Source organism: Ursus maritimus, unplaced genomic scaffold (genome assembly GCF_017311325.1).
Source record: "Ursus maritimus isolate PB19 unplaced genomic scaffold, ASM1731132v1 scaffold_29, whole genome shotgun sequence".
Taxonomy (NCBI): domain Eukaryota; kingdom Metazoa; phylum Chordata; class Mammalia; order Carnivora; family Ursidae; genus Ursus; species Ursus maritimus.
Window position 1 is genome coordinate 22,329,492 of NW_024425452.1, and position 14,671 is coordinate 22,344,162.

At 36.3% G+C, this 14,671-nt stretch overlaps 1 protein-coding gene across 1 annotated transcript in view; it reads left to right on the forward strand.

The window, feature by feature from the left end:
- ADGRB3 (adhesion G protein-coupled receptor B3) overlaps nt 1–14,671 on the forward strand; it is a 697,706-nt gene that overhangs the window by 632,156 nt on the left and 50,879 nt on the right. The window contains exons 20-24 of the mRNA XM_040643606.1: nt 1,787–1,856; nt 4,368–4,434; nt 6,941–7,026; nt 13,970–14,068; nt 14,389–14,560. Of these exons, the coding sequence (XP_040499540.1) occupies nt 1,787–1,856; nt 4,368–4,434; nt 6,941–7,026; nt 13,970–14,068; nt 14,389–14,560 (494 nt within the window). The remainder of the gene's footprint in view (nt 1–1,786; nt 1,857–4,367; nt 4,435–6,940; nt 7,027–13,969; nt 14,069–14,388; nt 14,561–14,671) is intronic.

Sequence of the window (14,671 nt, forward strand, 5' to 3'; positions counted from 1 at the left end):
ACTAGAGAATAGGATGTTTTATGGCGTCTGAAAAATTACAAGTAACAGAAAATTTAAAAAAATTACAATAACAGAATAATTCATACTGGAAAAGGTGGGATCCAGATCACTTAAGATTATCCATCAGGTTTCAGCAAGATGTGTGATTAACATAGGGCTCTTGTCACAGGCAAGTGGGAAAGCCATTAAGAAGAAATTGGAGAATGTATTCTGTTTACACTTTCATAAAACTTTTGTCTGGATTTCATGTCAAAGACCTTATAAAGATAGACTGGTATTGAATCAGGGAACACTTTTGTCGTGAATTAGTGCCATAGATCCAAGAAATATAGAATCCAGGTAAGTGACTTCCCCTAAGTATAAAGAATGGTAATTTTCGGGATTGGTAACTAGCTTATTTAATAACGTCGTTACCAAAGATCTTGAGGAGAGGACTCACAGCTGCTCTCCAAGTTTACAGATAATTTTAAACTACTCTGGGTAGCAAAAAAGCTAAGCCAATGGTGCTAGACTATCAGGAAGTCTGAGTTGGCAGATTAGTGGTGTATGAATTTCATTATAGCAAAGTACAACATAATAAATTCAGAAAAAAATCTAAATTGTACGGAATGAAGATTATTAATGCTTTAACTATGCCCGGGAGAGAATTTTTTCTAATGAACTCTGTCTAATCAATCAAAAAGTCAAATATATATNTATATATATATTCATGTGTGTATACAGGGTGGGGGAGACATATCTTTTTAAAATATGATGTGTCCCTCTGAGATGATCCTCACAGTTTTTGTCATTAAACCTCATGAAGGGCTACGATGTCACCTGAAAAGACTCACAGAAGAGAATAGCAGGAAGGAGGGGAGGAAGGAAGATAGGTGAAAGGGACTCAAGAAGGTGATTAGATGATGGGTTTTTCTACCTGAAAAGGCAAACATCAACTTCCTGAAAAGAAGTCATGATCAAAATTTAAAAAAAAAAAGAAAATAATTAAACAGGATAGATTAGACTGAGCTCTGTTCACCAAAACACAGGGACGTTCCACTGAACTTGAGTAAGGATAGTGTGACTCATATAAATATAAACTAAGAGATGTTAGGTCAGTATTGGTGCAGGTATGCAGGCAATTGAATTCTAAGAGGGACAAAGCAATGTGTGGAGAGATACCTACCTAGAAGTCCATGAAGAGAAACTGTCATATATTTTCTGAACTTCGTTCAGGATTGTTAAAAGGAAGATAATCAGGAGGCCCCAAAATTAATTCCTTAGGGCCCTTAACCTTGATCCTACATTCCTGTTATTCTAAGTAAATCATAAGGAAAGAATTATGTGATATGATTTATTTTTTTCTCTTATGTAAGTACAACTTGATGAGGATCAATATGGGGCAAACTGAATGTTCCACTCTTCTGTGATTTCCAGCACAGCACAATATCCATTTTTTGCCTTTCTGATTTTATAACTGTAAATTTCCTTTATAACAGTGTAAACCCCTAGGGAAAAAATAACTTAAAAGATATACTAAATCTCTGTTATTAGTTTCCTTTAAGCCCATGTCAAACGTGGTGGTAACCTAGCAACATTAGGGAAGTACACTGAGTTAAAAGACCAGCTGTCGCTTTCATATTTTTGTACTTGAAAGAAATTTTATAAGGGAAACATACTTTATGAAAGACTTAATGCAAAGGTAGTTGCTCCAATGTAAGCATTTTTAGTCTGTCCGAGCTTTTCTTGAGCCGGAGTGCACAGTGGTTACAGCTGAATGTGAAGTGTGACAATGCTTTTCTTGCAGGTTTACCAGCGTTAGTAGTGGCCACATCAGTAGGCTTCACAAGGACGAAAGGATATGGCACTGATCACTAGTAAGTCCATCCACAGTGATAAATCATGCTTATAATTAAGTAAATCATCATCTCTGCGTCATTAGTCTTGGTTGGCACTGCTGATGGCTTGCATTTTGTCACTGAGTCATTAACGATGGTAGAAATCGCATCAGTGTGGAATGGTGTAAAGTAGCTTAAATGCACAGGCGTTAGGAAGTAAATGCCAAAGCCCTCTGCAGAATCCTTGTTTCGGTTTCCCATTGCTTCATAAGACCAGTGCGTTTCAACAGGTCCTAGTGTCTACTTTGTGTGTTTTAGAATGGGACCAACCTTGGCGTTTACCTTTTAATATATGCTCTGATCTGAGCTTCTGATTTCACTGATGAGAATATATGTCGGTATCAACCAAGTTGTGTCATGTTAGTCCAAGTTTTGTTGCTCTGTTAAGGTAATACTAAAACGTACACATCAGGGGAATCAGTAGAGTACATGGTAGAAAACGCCTCGGCTATGGGAGAAATTAGAGGGAAGAAAGAGGGTTATGGTATCAGCCCATCCTAATCACAGCTGTAATACTGATAAATTCTGTGAGAGAATTTACAAGTAAGGTTTATGTTTAACATTTAAAATGTAAAACAACACGCTTTCATATTTTACTTCATCTGCTCTTTCAAGCTGAGGAGGCAGTTGAGAAATAGAGAAAGATGTGCACATCTTATTAGAAGCATAAAGTTTTAAGTGAGATTTTCTGTTCGTCTTCAGGTTTGAGATAGGGATTACTGCTAATTAGACCTTCCGGTGGGATCGTCCAAATGAACATTGGGCCAAAAGACATCATGTCACCTGCCCATCCAAAAGAAATTTCCAAAGAATTTAAAGAACTCGTGTCATTAGAACACTTGTTTTTCTTCTGCAGTCTGAATTATGAACACACAACCAGGAAAAACTCCCTGATGGTCCGTGTTGTAGAGTAGTGCTTACTTCAGCCCTGTTACCTTCAAGCCATTGCTTCTCACAACAGTAGGACTCTTTGGGTATTAACCCAGTATTTGAAAGGCACTGTATTGGGGATGTAGAAAAAGACAGGATTATGGGTGATATGGTACAACTTTCAAGGAGTTTATGATTAAGACGGAATACAACATAATGAGTGACGTATCAGTGTGAAGCTCACCTCCCACAAAAATGTGGTAGAAATGTAGTGGCAGTGTGAGAGACACTGACTACAGTGTGGCATCAGACTAAAGGCATTTTCTCCAGGTATTTTAGTTAAAAAGTACATATTAAATTATCAACCCCAAAGTGGGAAAGTAGAATTTTATCTGACCACTCCTGTGGAGAAGAGAAATAAGTAAGTGCAGACTTTGAGTACACACATACATACAGGCACGTTTGTGTCATGAATACATTGATACATGTATTGGCATATATGTGTGGGTAAGTGTGTGTGTGTATAATTACTAGATTAAAATTTTTAATTAAGGTATGATTTATGCAGACTAACATTCACCCTGTTCAGTGTATAGTTCTGTGAGGTTTAACAAATGCCTAAGTCAGGTAACCACCACCACAACGAATATAGAAAAGTTTATTCTTAGAACAGGTAGAGAACAGTTATTATTAATTGTTGTTAATTTTGGAGGCAGCATGTTGATTCTGTGGACCTAGAAGTAATATTGACAGGGTCAAATGCCAAAAACAGGTGCATGAATAGTGGGCATGACTCATTGCATCAGCAGAGATAAAACATTTCCTGGCTTTTTCCTTCTATTGACTCTCCTGGACCATGCACACGCAGATGGACCCCCTTGCAAAGCCTCCAGGGTCAAGCCCCATGTCTGCTTCTAGCCCTCTGCTGTGAGAAGACAAACGTTCTTCCTCAAATGGGTTACCATGTCTCTACCATGTCTCAAGCAATGTAACCCTGAATCTCTTGGCGAACTGAGTAATTGAAATAAACACAGCTGCACTTATTTTTATTCAAAAGCTCATCTTTAGTGAATTTGCTTAGTAGGCTGGGGCAAAAGTAAAATCAGAAGGAAAATAAATAGAAAATATAGATTATCCATTCCCTGCAATGATGGCTTTTAAACCAATTTCTCCCAATATCTCAGTGGCCTCAAGGAAGAACCCATAAATGACATATGCAAGACTCTAAAAGCATGCTGTTCTTGTTTAAAAGAGTATTTGAAAATTTTCATAATGGATATAAAGCAGCATTTTACAAAACTTGCGTAATAGTCACCTTTGTACGGAAAGTCAATATAAAAATCTCACCGCAAGAGTAATTTGTCTAAAATGGTTTAGCTGCCTGAGAGTAAGGCCTTATAATAAAGGTTTCTTTTCTGTGAAAGGTATATAGTATTTCTCACCCATGAAATGCTCTAATTTTAGCTTTTTTCCACATCTCCTCATGCGTTTTTAATTACAAGCCTTTGAAATGTGCCAGAATTCAAACGTTAAGTACATAATTCAAGTAATTTGTGTCATCCTTGAGTGGTTTAACACTTATCACTAATTTTTGTTAGTTTTTATCTGATGTTATTTTAGCTGCTGGCTCTCTCTTGAAGGAGGACTGCTCTACGCATTCGTTGGACCTGCAGCCGCTGTTGTCCTGGTAAACATCACCATCCACTTCTTTTGTTTTCTTAGCCAAGAAGGACTACTTCACTTCAATTAGAGTGACGGTTTTGTATTTGTTGCGTTGAAGTTTTAAAGTTCAGTGTCTTGTTAATTATCAGTTATTACTTAAATTTGAATACCAACTGCTGTTTAGTCCTCTATTACTCTAAAGTATTCTTAATTTGAAGACCAAAGACTATTAAACATGGGAGTATGGGATTTCTCTTACAGTAATTTCACATTTGTGAAGAAGGTCAAGTAAGTTTCAAGAAATTCTTCCCCATTAATGTACCGAGTTTATTATCCTATCACCTCACACTATTCTGTATAATGGACATCGTTGTTAACGATCTCTTAATCTTGATAAGCACGGCCTGCTGTCAAATATCAACATGAAAATACATGTGCAGATGTCAGAGTTTCTCAGCGTCAGTGCCACCGACGCTTTGGACAAGCTATTTCTTTGTCGTGGGGCTGTCCTCTCTATTTTCGGATGTTCAGCAGCATCCCCGAGCTCTCCCTACTAGACACCAGTAGGAACGTCAAGTTGGTAAAAATAAAAAATGTCTCTAGACATTGCCCAATATTCCCTGTGGACAAAAATCACCCCCAGTTGAGAGCCCCTGCCATATTTTATGCATAAGGATTTAAGGTGTTTCCTTTTGGAATCATGGGAACCTGAAAATTTTCTACCAATTGGCCTGTCTTTCCCTCACTCTGATATTATTCATTGCAAATCTTTCTTGCCTAATAAATCCTTAAATGAAAATGCAAGGGGGAAAAATGGTCTGAATTAAATACAAAGATCCACATTGCTGTGCAATTAGAGTTCTAATTGGAAAATCACCCTTTGGTCTCTTGAACAATTCATTAAACTAGAAGCTAGCCATATCTTTCTTAATAACTATATGACTTTTTCTTTCTTTAAAGTTTGCTCTCCCTCCTCTAAACTATGACAGGGAGCAGAAACTGTGCATGATTCACAAGAAAAAATCTAGGCATGAGTGTTAGAGAAGAGCATAGGGAAATTGAAACTATTAGACACATTTTTGTCTGCTGCATTGAATTCTTACTTAATCAACATAATTATTTCCCTGAGCTGCTAAGTTAATATACATATAACCCTAAAATGGAGAAACAAAGAGGATGTGTGTAATTGAAAAACCAAAGTATGGTCTTTGGAGTAGTGATGGATTCCCTCATGATTAAATTGTAGATTAATAGAGCCCACGGAATACACTTTTTTTCTCTTAGTTCGTATAATGAGGAATGTGAAGATGAGTAAGTCTTTCTTTCGATCCGGTGGTATCTTGCCAGGGAACCTCTGAAGAGTGACAACTCCTAAGTCCCTACCTAACAGCTGCTTTGGATCTTCCTTATACCAGAAGTTAAACAGATTTCAGCTCTATATTTCATCTGGCCAGTGTGCTGGGGAAATGGAATTTTTTCTTTCTTTCTTTCTTTCTTTCTTTCTTTCTTTCTTTCTTTCTTTTTTTTTTTTTTTTCACTAGCCATCCTGTTTAATTTAAAACAGATTTTTGTGAACTGCTGGTTTCAATGTAAAGGCTTCACCATTTGCATTGGGGGATGCACCGGGATTCTGTTGATCATGGAGGGTAAGGGTCAGGAAGGCAAAAGGAAGAAAATATTTTTCCTTGATGATCTTGGTTTCCGCGTTGGACTGGATTCCTTTATCAGGAAGTGCTGGTAGGTTAGAGAACTGTGGCTACTCATCATAATAAGCTGCTACAAATAGACCGCAGCTATCTCTACAGCTTTTTACAATTTTACTTGAGAAAGAAAAATATGTGTGATTTCATTTCAGATGTTTTATGCAAAAGACCTTTTAAGTGAGAATAAGAGAGTCTCAGAAAATGCTGGGAAGTGTTCGGTAGAGCACATCATAAGAACTGGTGTTAGTGTCCGTCTCTTAAAGGATTCTGGCGAGTTGAATAGGCTTTCCTCTTTGTCTAGAGAAGCGTCCTTCATCAAAATGTGCTCCACCCACGGGAGAAACAGCTGCACAGTCTGAGGAATGTAGGCATTTTGTTCTCCTTGCTGGGGACAATGACACCTTAACACCTTTGGCTGCCAGGGCTCAACCTAGTCTCACCGTGAGACTGAAAATCTTTTCACTCTCATAAGGGAAAACTCATTTGGCCAATTGATTTTAATCGGGGTGACTTAGAATGCCAGATTGGCATAGTAGGGCACCATTTAAAAGTTAGACAATTAGATGGTGATTTCCTCAGTGTTAACTGCAAAGCATGGAAATTAAATGTACTTAATGTTCTTTAAAACTTAAAAGTAACACACCGCTGTTAAATTGTTCTGTTCCGTGATGCACTTATAAAATACTTGATAGGTGCTTTATATCACTACCATTGTGAGTTCAGAATTTGGAAATGGTTATAAATTAATAAAAGAGGGTTTTCAGGAGAAAAGGGGACCTGATTCCCTTCAATATCATTGAAAGGTCAACCTTTGTTTCTGTTTGACAGGTCAACATGGTGATTGGCATTTTGGTATTTAATAAACTTGTTTCCAGAGATGGGATCCTAGATAAAAAGCTCAAACACAGAGCCGGGTAAGCTGCAATTGGTGGATTTTGAAGGTTCTTTACCAGTGAATCCCACATTCCAATTCCAGATTGCATTTTAACTGTGCCTTGAATTTCGTTCCTGAGGAACCAGTGTGTCTGGTAGATTCTGCCATTCAAGTTTTCAGTGTGCTGTTCTTAAGTAATGCGACCAATATCTAAAAATAATTTGAATGACCATTAAGAAAGTCTGGATTTGTTTGTGCATATTGCCTGTTTGTAAGATAAAAAGATGAAATGTTAAGGCTGGACTTAAAAAACTTTATTTTTCTTTTCAAGATTTTATTTAAATTCTAGTTAGTTAACACACAATGTAACATTGGTTTCAGGAGTAGAATTTAGTGATTCATCACTTAACATATAACACCCAGTGCTCATCACAAGTACCCTCCTTAATACCCATCACCTGGCTACGCCATCTCCCCTCTCCCCTCCCCTCCAGCAACCCTCAGTTTGTTCTCAATAGTTAAGAGTCTCTTAGGCTTTGCCTCTCTCTCTCTCTCTCTCTCTCTCTCTCTTTTTTTCCTTTCTTCCCCATGTCCGTTTGTTTTGTTTCTTAAATTCCACATATGAGTGAATTGGTATTTGTCTTTTCTCTGACTTAGTTTGCTTAGCATAATACACTTTAACTCCATCCATGTCATTGCAAATAGAGTGCATTCTCTTTATGGCTGAGTAGTATTCCGCTGTGTGTGTGTGTGTGTGTGTGTGTGTGTGTGTGTGTGTTCTTTATCCGTTCATCAGTTGACGGACATTTGGGCTCTTTCTATAATTTGGCTATTGTTGATAATGCTGCTTTAAACATTGGGTGCAGGTGCCCCTTTGAATCAATATGAAAATACTTATTTTTAGGTGAGCAAGGCCCCCTAGTTTGGATCACAAAGGAACAGGAGGGTAGACTGAACATGTCAGTGCGTGACACAACTGAATTAAGACAAGCAAACCGTACTAGCAAAAACACTACATTTTCTCTGATTAATTGTGTATTTCAGAAAATTTCTTCACATGAAATAATCACTTATGAAACATTATTCTTGTCATATATTTTCATTCTTTATGATGTTTTGACTATAACTTGCTAGGAAGACTTATTCATAATTTTCACTTGCACATTTTAACCACTTAAAAAATTTAGAAAAGCATCTCCTTTAATTTTACTGTCACTATGGTATCAGCACATTTAATGACTAATAACATTTCATAAGTGGGTTGATAGCTTTGTAAGGTTACATGGTCACCTCATCATATAAATTTGTAGGAATTTGGAAATATTAATGCTTTTGAATTTCCCTTTGTATCTTTTCTTATAAAAACTTTATAGCTTTCTCCTCTCTATTTAATTGTACTTTCATTCAAAACTTACTCTGCGATTGTTATTTCTTTAGTAACTTATTATTTAATAGTCACAATATTTGATCACTGACCAGTGAGAATTTTAAGTGTTTTATGTTTCTATAATCTATGTAATGATTTATATGGTAAGGTAATGTAGGTATTGTTTCCCCTTAAAAGACCAGTAAAATGGCATCAGGGAAATACAAATCAAAACCACAATGAGATACCACCTCACACCAGTCAGAATGGCTAAAATTAACAATTCAGGAAACGACTGATGTTGGCAAGGATGTGGAGAAAGGGGATCCCTCTTACACTGTTGGTGGGAATGCAAGCTGGTGCAACCACTCTGGAAAACAGTATGGAGCTTCCTCAAAAAGTTGAAAATAGAGCTACCATACGACCCAGCAATTGCACTATTGGGTATTGACACCAGAGGTACAAATACAGTAATCCAAAGGGGCACCTGCACCCCAATGTTTATAACAGCAATGTCCACAATAGTCAAACTGTGGAGAGAGCCCAGATATCCATTGACAGATGAATGGATAAAGAAGATGTGATACACACACACAGACACACACAGACACACACAATGGAATACTATGCAGCCATCAAAAATGAAACCTTGCCATTTGCAATGACATAGATGGAACTAGAGGGTATTATGCTAAGTGAAATAAGTCAATCAAAGAAAGACAATTATTATATGATCTCACTGATATGTGGAATTTGAGAAACAAGGCCGAGGATCATAGGGAAGAGAGGAAAAAATGAAACAAGATGAAAACAGGGAGACAAACCATAAGGGGCTCTTAATCTCAGGAAACAAACTGAGGGTTGCTGGAGGGGTGGGGGGTGGAAGGATGGGGTGGCTGAGTGGTGGGCATTGGGGAGGGTATGTGTTGTGGGGAGTGCTGTGTATTTTGTAAGACTGATGAAGCACCTGTACCCCTGAAACCAATAATATATTATGTGTTAATTAAAAATTTTAAAAAATAAAATTCAAAAAAAGACTAGTAAAATGCTCTGAATATAAAAATTTGATATCATTCATATCAAGCTTTAGAACTGCCATGGTGTAATAAAAACATCATTGGAGGTTCCTTCCAAAGGGGGACATCACTTCCCACTTAGAGACTTTTTTTTCACTTCAGATGAGTCTTCAAAGCATCTTCAACTAGGTAAACTTGAACTTGCACAGACACTGAGCTTTCTGTACCATTTGAACTTGAAGCTTTCACACTATTACTCTTGTTAGTCTGCCATGTATGGTTGGCATTGGAACAATAGCTTCAGTATTTCTGTCCAGATTAATCATGTAAGAATAAATTGATCATACTGAATATGGGGTATAGAAACTCGGTTCTGTCACTAGTGGCATAAACTTGTGTGTCTGTGTATATACACACACACAGACACACACACATATATTTCTTTAGTTGTAGGGAGGGAGGTTTAGTGGTTAGGATAAAGCCTTGAGGTAAAAAATATGTTTAACAAAGCCATACTCAGTATCTAGCTCTGCAGTTTACTGACTGTGTGTGTTTTGAGCATGTTATTTTATTTTGTTATTCTGGAGTTCAGTCTTCTCACCTGTGAAATGGGGATAATAATTTTTGCCTCATCATAGAGTATATGAAATATAATGCGTACAGAGGATTCATTAGAATAGCCAATAGCAAGCACTCATTCAACAAATGGTGGCTATTGTTATGATGCATTAAATGAAGAAAATAGATTGTTTTCAAATGACCCTGACTTCTGTCAGTCAAGCATCTGTGATTCCGCCATTCATGACATTAAGGTCAAAAAAAGAGAGATGAGGTCATCAGAATGAGTATAATGCTAAGGATTTATTAAATTTGCAGTCAGTCTTTTTTTTCTCATTTAATCATATGTAATATCCAGTTTGATTCACATAGCTCTTTGTGGAAGATAACATACATTTAAGAGAAATGACAGAATTGTCACATTATGAATTTAGAAATTACCCACTTTAATCTGCATATTAATTTTAAAACATCTATTGATGAAAATATTAGAAGCTACATCTGTTTTACTGGCAAAATTGAGTCCGTGTTTTTCCAGTTCAAAGGTCTAAGTTGGAGAAATAGAAATGTTAATATGTGTTATAAAAGGAGAACACTGGTTACTGTTCAAAGCAGAAAAGAATTATCAACAAGTTAATGATCTAGGTTTTAAGAACTTTTTTCTATAGTATAAAATGGAATTTTTGCCTATGTATGTATAGATTGAAATTTGCTATTTTGAAGTGTGATTGAAGGAAATTTTTTAGAAGATAAGGTATCTGAAGCTATTTTTGGTTCGCAGAGAATCAGTGAGGACAGTCATAAAGATTTAGGTGAACAATAAATAATCAGAATTAACTAAAGAAACATTGAGCAAGAAGCTAATTAACTTAACAATTGATGTTCCTAATTATAAATATTGACCATTTCAGGTTGAAAACATCTAGATATCAAGTGTTTTTTTAAACATTGATCATTATTTAGAATCAATATATTCCTCTTCCCATTTTTTTGTTCCTGTTTCCTCCTTTTTATAATTATTAGAAACTGCCAAGCAATAGTTTATGTTCAGTAAATATTTATAAAAGAATGAGTGAATGAATATTTAAGAAATATACAATAGCTTGACAAGTTTTATAATACCCAAATTATATTGTTTTTCCAATACCTGAAATATACTTACCAAAGAGGGATTGATTGCAATTAATACATCTTATACAAAATAATTGGAAAGAATGAAAAGATAAAATGGCATATATATTCAAATATGAATATTTTACTTGTTAACAAATATCTCAAGCAGAATATTTCATTTTTTTCTCTTTTCTTGCAATGGAACTTTCTTATCTACTATTTTGAATTGCTTTATCTCGTCTACCTGAAGTTAAGGAAACTACCAGGGTGTTGTACAAATATCATGAGATTTTTTCCAAAGGGAAAGGGAGTATTTTCTTTTCAGGGAATTTTACATAGTATCAACAATGTACCAATCAGACAATTTTTTTCCCTAAGCAAAGGAAAAAGAAAATCAGGAAGGGAAGTTTGTAGACTCCAAGACCCTGCAGGAGTTAGACAGAATAACCTGGTGCCCTGCTAGATATGGCAACATTTGAACTTATGGGAAATTCAATTTTTTTTAACTGTTAGCATGTTTTATTTTATAGGTATATAATTTCCCCTGTAACAAAGAAATAAAATTTTATTTCCCATTGCAGCAACCCTGTTTAGTATTTAGACTATGTGTTCTTCATACTGTATTAATTCTGTAGTGGTCATACAGACTAGGGAAAAATATCCTATCTCCCTTGGGTAACCTATCTTTCCTCTGCTCCATAGACATCTAATAATGGAATTCTAAAAGTGTCCAACCAGTTAACACCAAGCATTGTTTTCAACAGTTAGCTCTAAGAGAAGTATGTGTAGGCCTTTTAGTCAATCACAAATCAGTCTCAAAGAGAAATAAGCATTTCAAATACTGGCTTAATGTTTATTTTCAGGAAAACCCATACCTAGATCAAATTAGTTTTTTTTAGGCCTAAAATACTTGTTTATATTGTGTACTAAACTAAAATTGATTTTTAGTCATCTTTGGCTTTTCAGTCTCGTTTTAGAGCCTAGAGACAGTGTCCTTAAATTGAGAAAGATAGCCACATTTTTGTTCAAAGCACAAATACCAAATAGCATATCTTCTCTGATAAAGGAAACAGTAGCTCAGTCATGCCTTTTTAATACTAATCTGATGGAGCTTAACAAAATTGAAGATACTCAATACAGCTGGGGCAGTTGTGTGCATTCTGCTTTTCATCAGAATAATCTGCGGGGCTTTAAAAAACACAGATGCGTGGGGCACCTGGGTGGCTCAGTCGATTAAGCATCCAACTCTTGGTTTCAACTCAGGTTATGATCTCAGGTCGGAAGATTGAGCCCCGCGGGTGGGCTCTAGTGGAGTCTGCTTGAGAGTCTCTCACCCTCTCCCTTCCTCTCTGGCCCTCCCCTGCACGCACACATACTCTCTCTCTCTCAAGTAAGTAAATAAATAAAAATCTTAAAAAAAAAATGCACAGATGCTTAAGCCCCACCGAATTGGAGTCTTTGGGGTTGGGTCTATATATCTGCTGTGCAGCCACTGTGGAGAACACTGCTGTAGACGGGCACTCCTGGGAGTAGTTTCAAACACACTGGCATGCCCATTGAGGCACTCAGGATCCAAACTGGATAGACCATTGCTTACTTGTTATTGTGAAGAGTTTGGTCTCATGTACTAGGAGATAGGTCCTGGGTTGAATCAGTAAAATGAATGATTTAGTATCATATTTCCCCACCCTCACATCTAACTCTAAAAGCTTTGATTTTTCTCCTGGGGTCTACTGATCAATCAATCTACTTAATAGCTTTCAGGTTTATTATCTCATCCAAGCACTGTTCACAAATGAGTGCACTTCTTTAGAAGAAACCAGACATTCTGAATTATGATGATATGATTTTTCTCTGTCCCGCCACTTTTATTACATACCTGTCTACTAAATATTATTTTGAAAAAACCTACTGGGAAAACATACATTTTAGACATTAGCGCCACAAGAGAATGGACAAGAGAAGTATACCACAGAAAATTATTTCAAGATGTTTTGAACTTTGATTCAAGTAATTTCTTTTTGGTTTTTCATGAGAGAGTTATGTTCTAATAAACCAGTCATTTTCAGGGGACTCTTTTCTAAATGTAAAGTGTGTACAAAGTTTTTCTGTGTAGCATGACTTTGCTTGTATGATAAGTAGGTTAAATCTGAATTATTTGAATCTGAGTTTACCTGCAAAATCCTCCAGACTAGAATAGACCATTTAAATGCTGTTGGATTGGAGTCTATGAAAAAATGTTTAGAAAGAATATTTTGAGCTTAATGTTCAGTGTGTTTTATTAAAGCATTAAATTATCATCCCTTTTATTATAAACTAATATTTCATCAAATTTCATCAGCCCCTATATTCAGATCATCCTAAATTGTGGATAATACATTGATGCTGTGAGAAATTTCGAAATACGAATCTGTTGAGATAAAGGCTGCATCTCCCACAAACGATTAAAGGCCTAAAATATATATCTTCTTGTACTGGACTTCTGATATACATGTTTACATTTCAGAAGGTTTTAACTGGTATCATGTGCCTTCTGCAAATGACAATGAAAATCTTCAAAGCTAGGAGTCCTGATGTGTTTGATAATCAGGGGTCTGAATAAAGGGTTTTCACTGTATGTCTACACAAGCACATGCTTATGTTTAACTCAATGTATCAGACAATTTTGAACTGTAGACACAGGGCCATTTATGATGTAATTGATGGAAATATGCTTTGCATGTAACAAAGGCCCATCTTATTAAAAGGTAAATGTTACAAAAATAATGTGTAGTGTAATTGCATCTTTAAAACAACCTTGAGCATTCATCTTTGATAAATAAACTTTTCTGTATGAAATCGTATTTAAAAGCTAACTTGCAGCAGCAACTTTTTTTTTTGGTGACAATTCAATATTTTGTTCTTTTTGTGGGTGTTCTGTTTGTTTGCAGTCAGATGAGTGAGCCTCATAGCGGTTTGACGCTCAAATGTGCCAAGTGTGGAGTAGTTTCAACAACAGCTTTGTCAGCCACCACCGCCAGTAACGCCATGTTAGTCCCAATCATTTACATCTTCTTGTTACAAATCTTTTACAGTGCATGTGAGAAAATGCTATTGTGGAAAAAAAAAATGTTTGCTATTATTGGAGCTAAGAGCATACTTAAATATTTATAATTGGCAACTGCCTTTATAACTATTGTGGGATTGGCTATAAAAACATAAATAAAACTATGCAATGTTATCTGCTTTATGGTCTCCAAGTTAACGGTCTTGGTGCCACATCCAAGAATGCTTTGTTGAACGGGGGTTTGGTTATCGCCTGGGGCATGACACGCAGCTACGTAATGTTGCTCTCTCTGTCTCTCAACAGGGCATCTCTTTGGAGTTCCTGCGTGGTGTTGCCCCTTCTGGCTCTGACGTGGATGTCTGCAGTTCTGGCCATGACAGACAAACGCTCCATATTGTTTCAAATACTTTTTGCCGTGTTTGATTCACTACAAGGTTTTGTGATCGTCATGGTCCACTGCATTCTTCGGAGAGAGGTAAGAAAGGGAATTCCTCTGGCAGAGAAGGGTGATGGTTAGATGAATATTTTCCTTGTTAACAAATAAGATCTTTTATTTTAATATCTTCAGATTAAAATCATCTCCTCT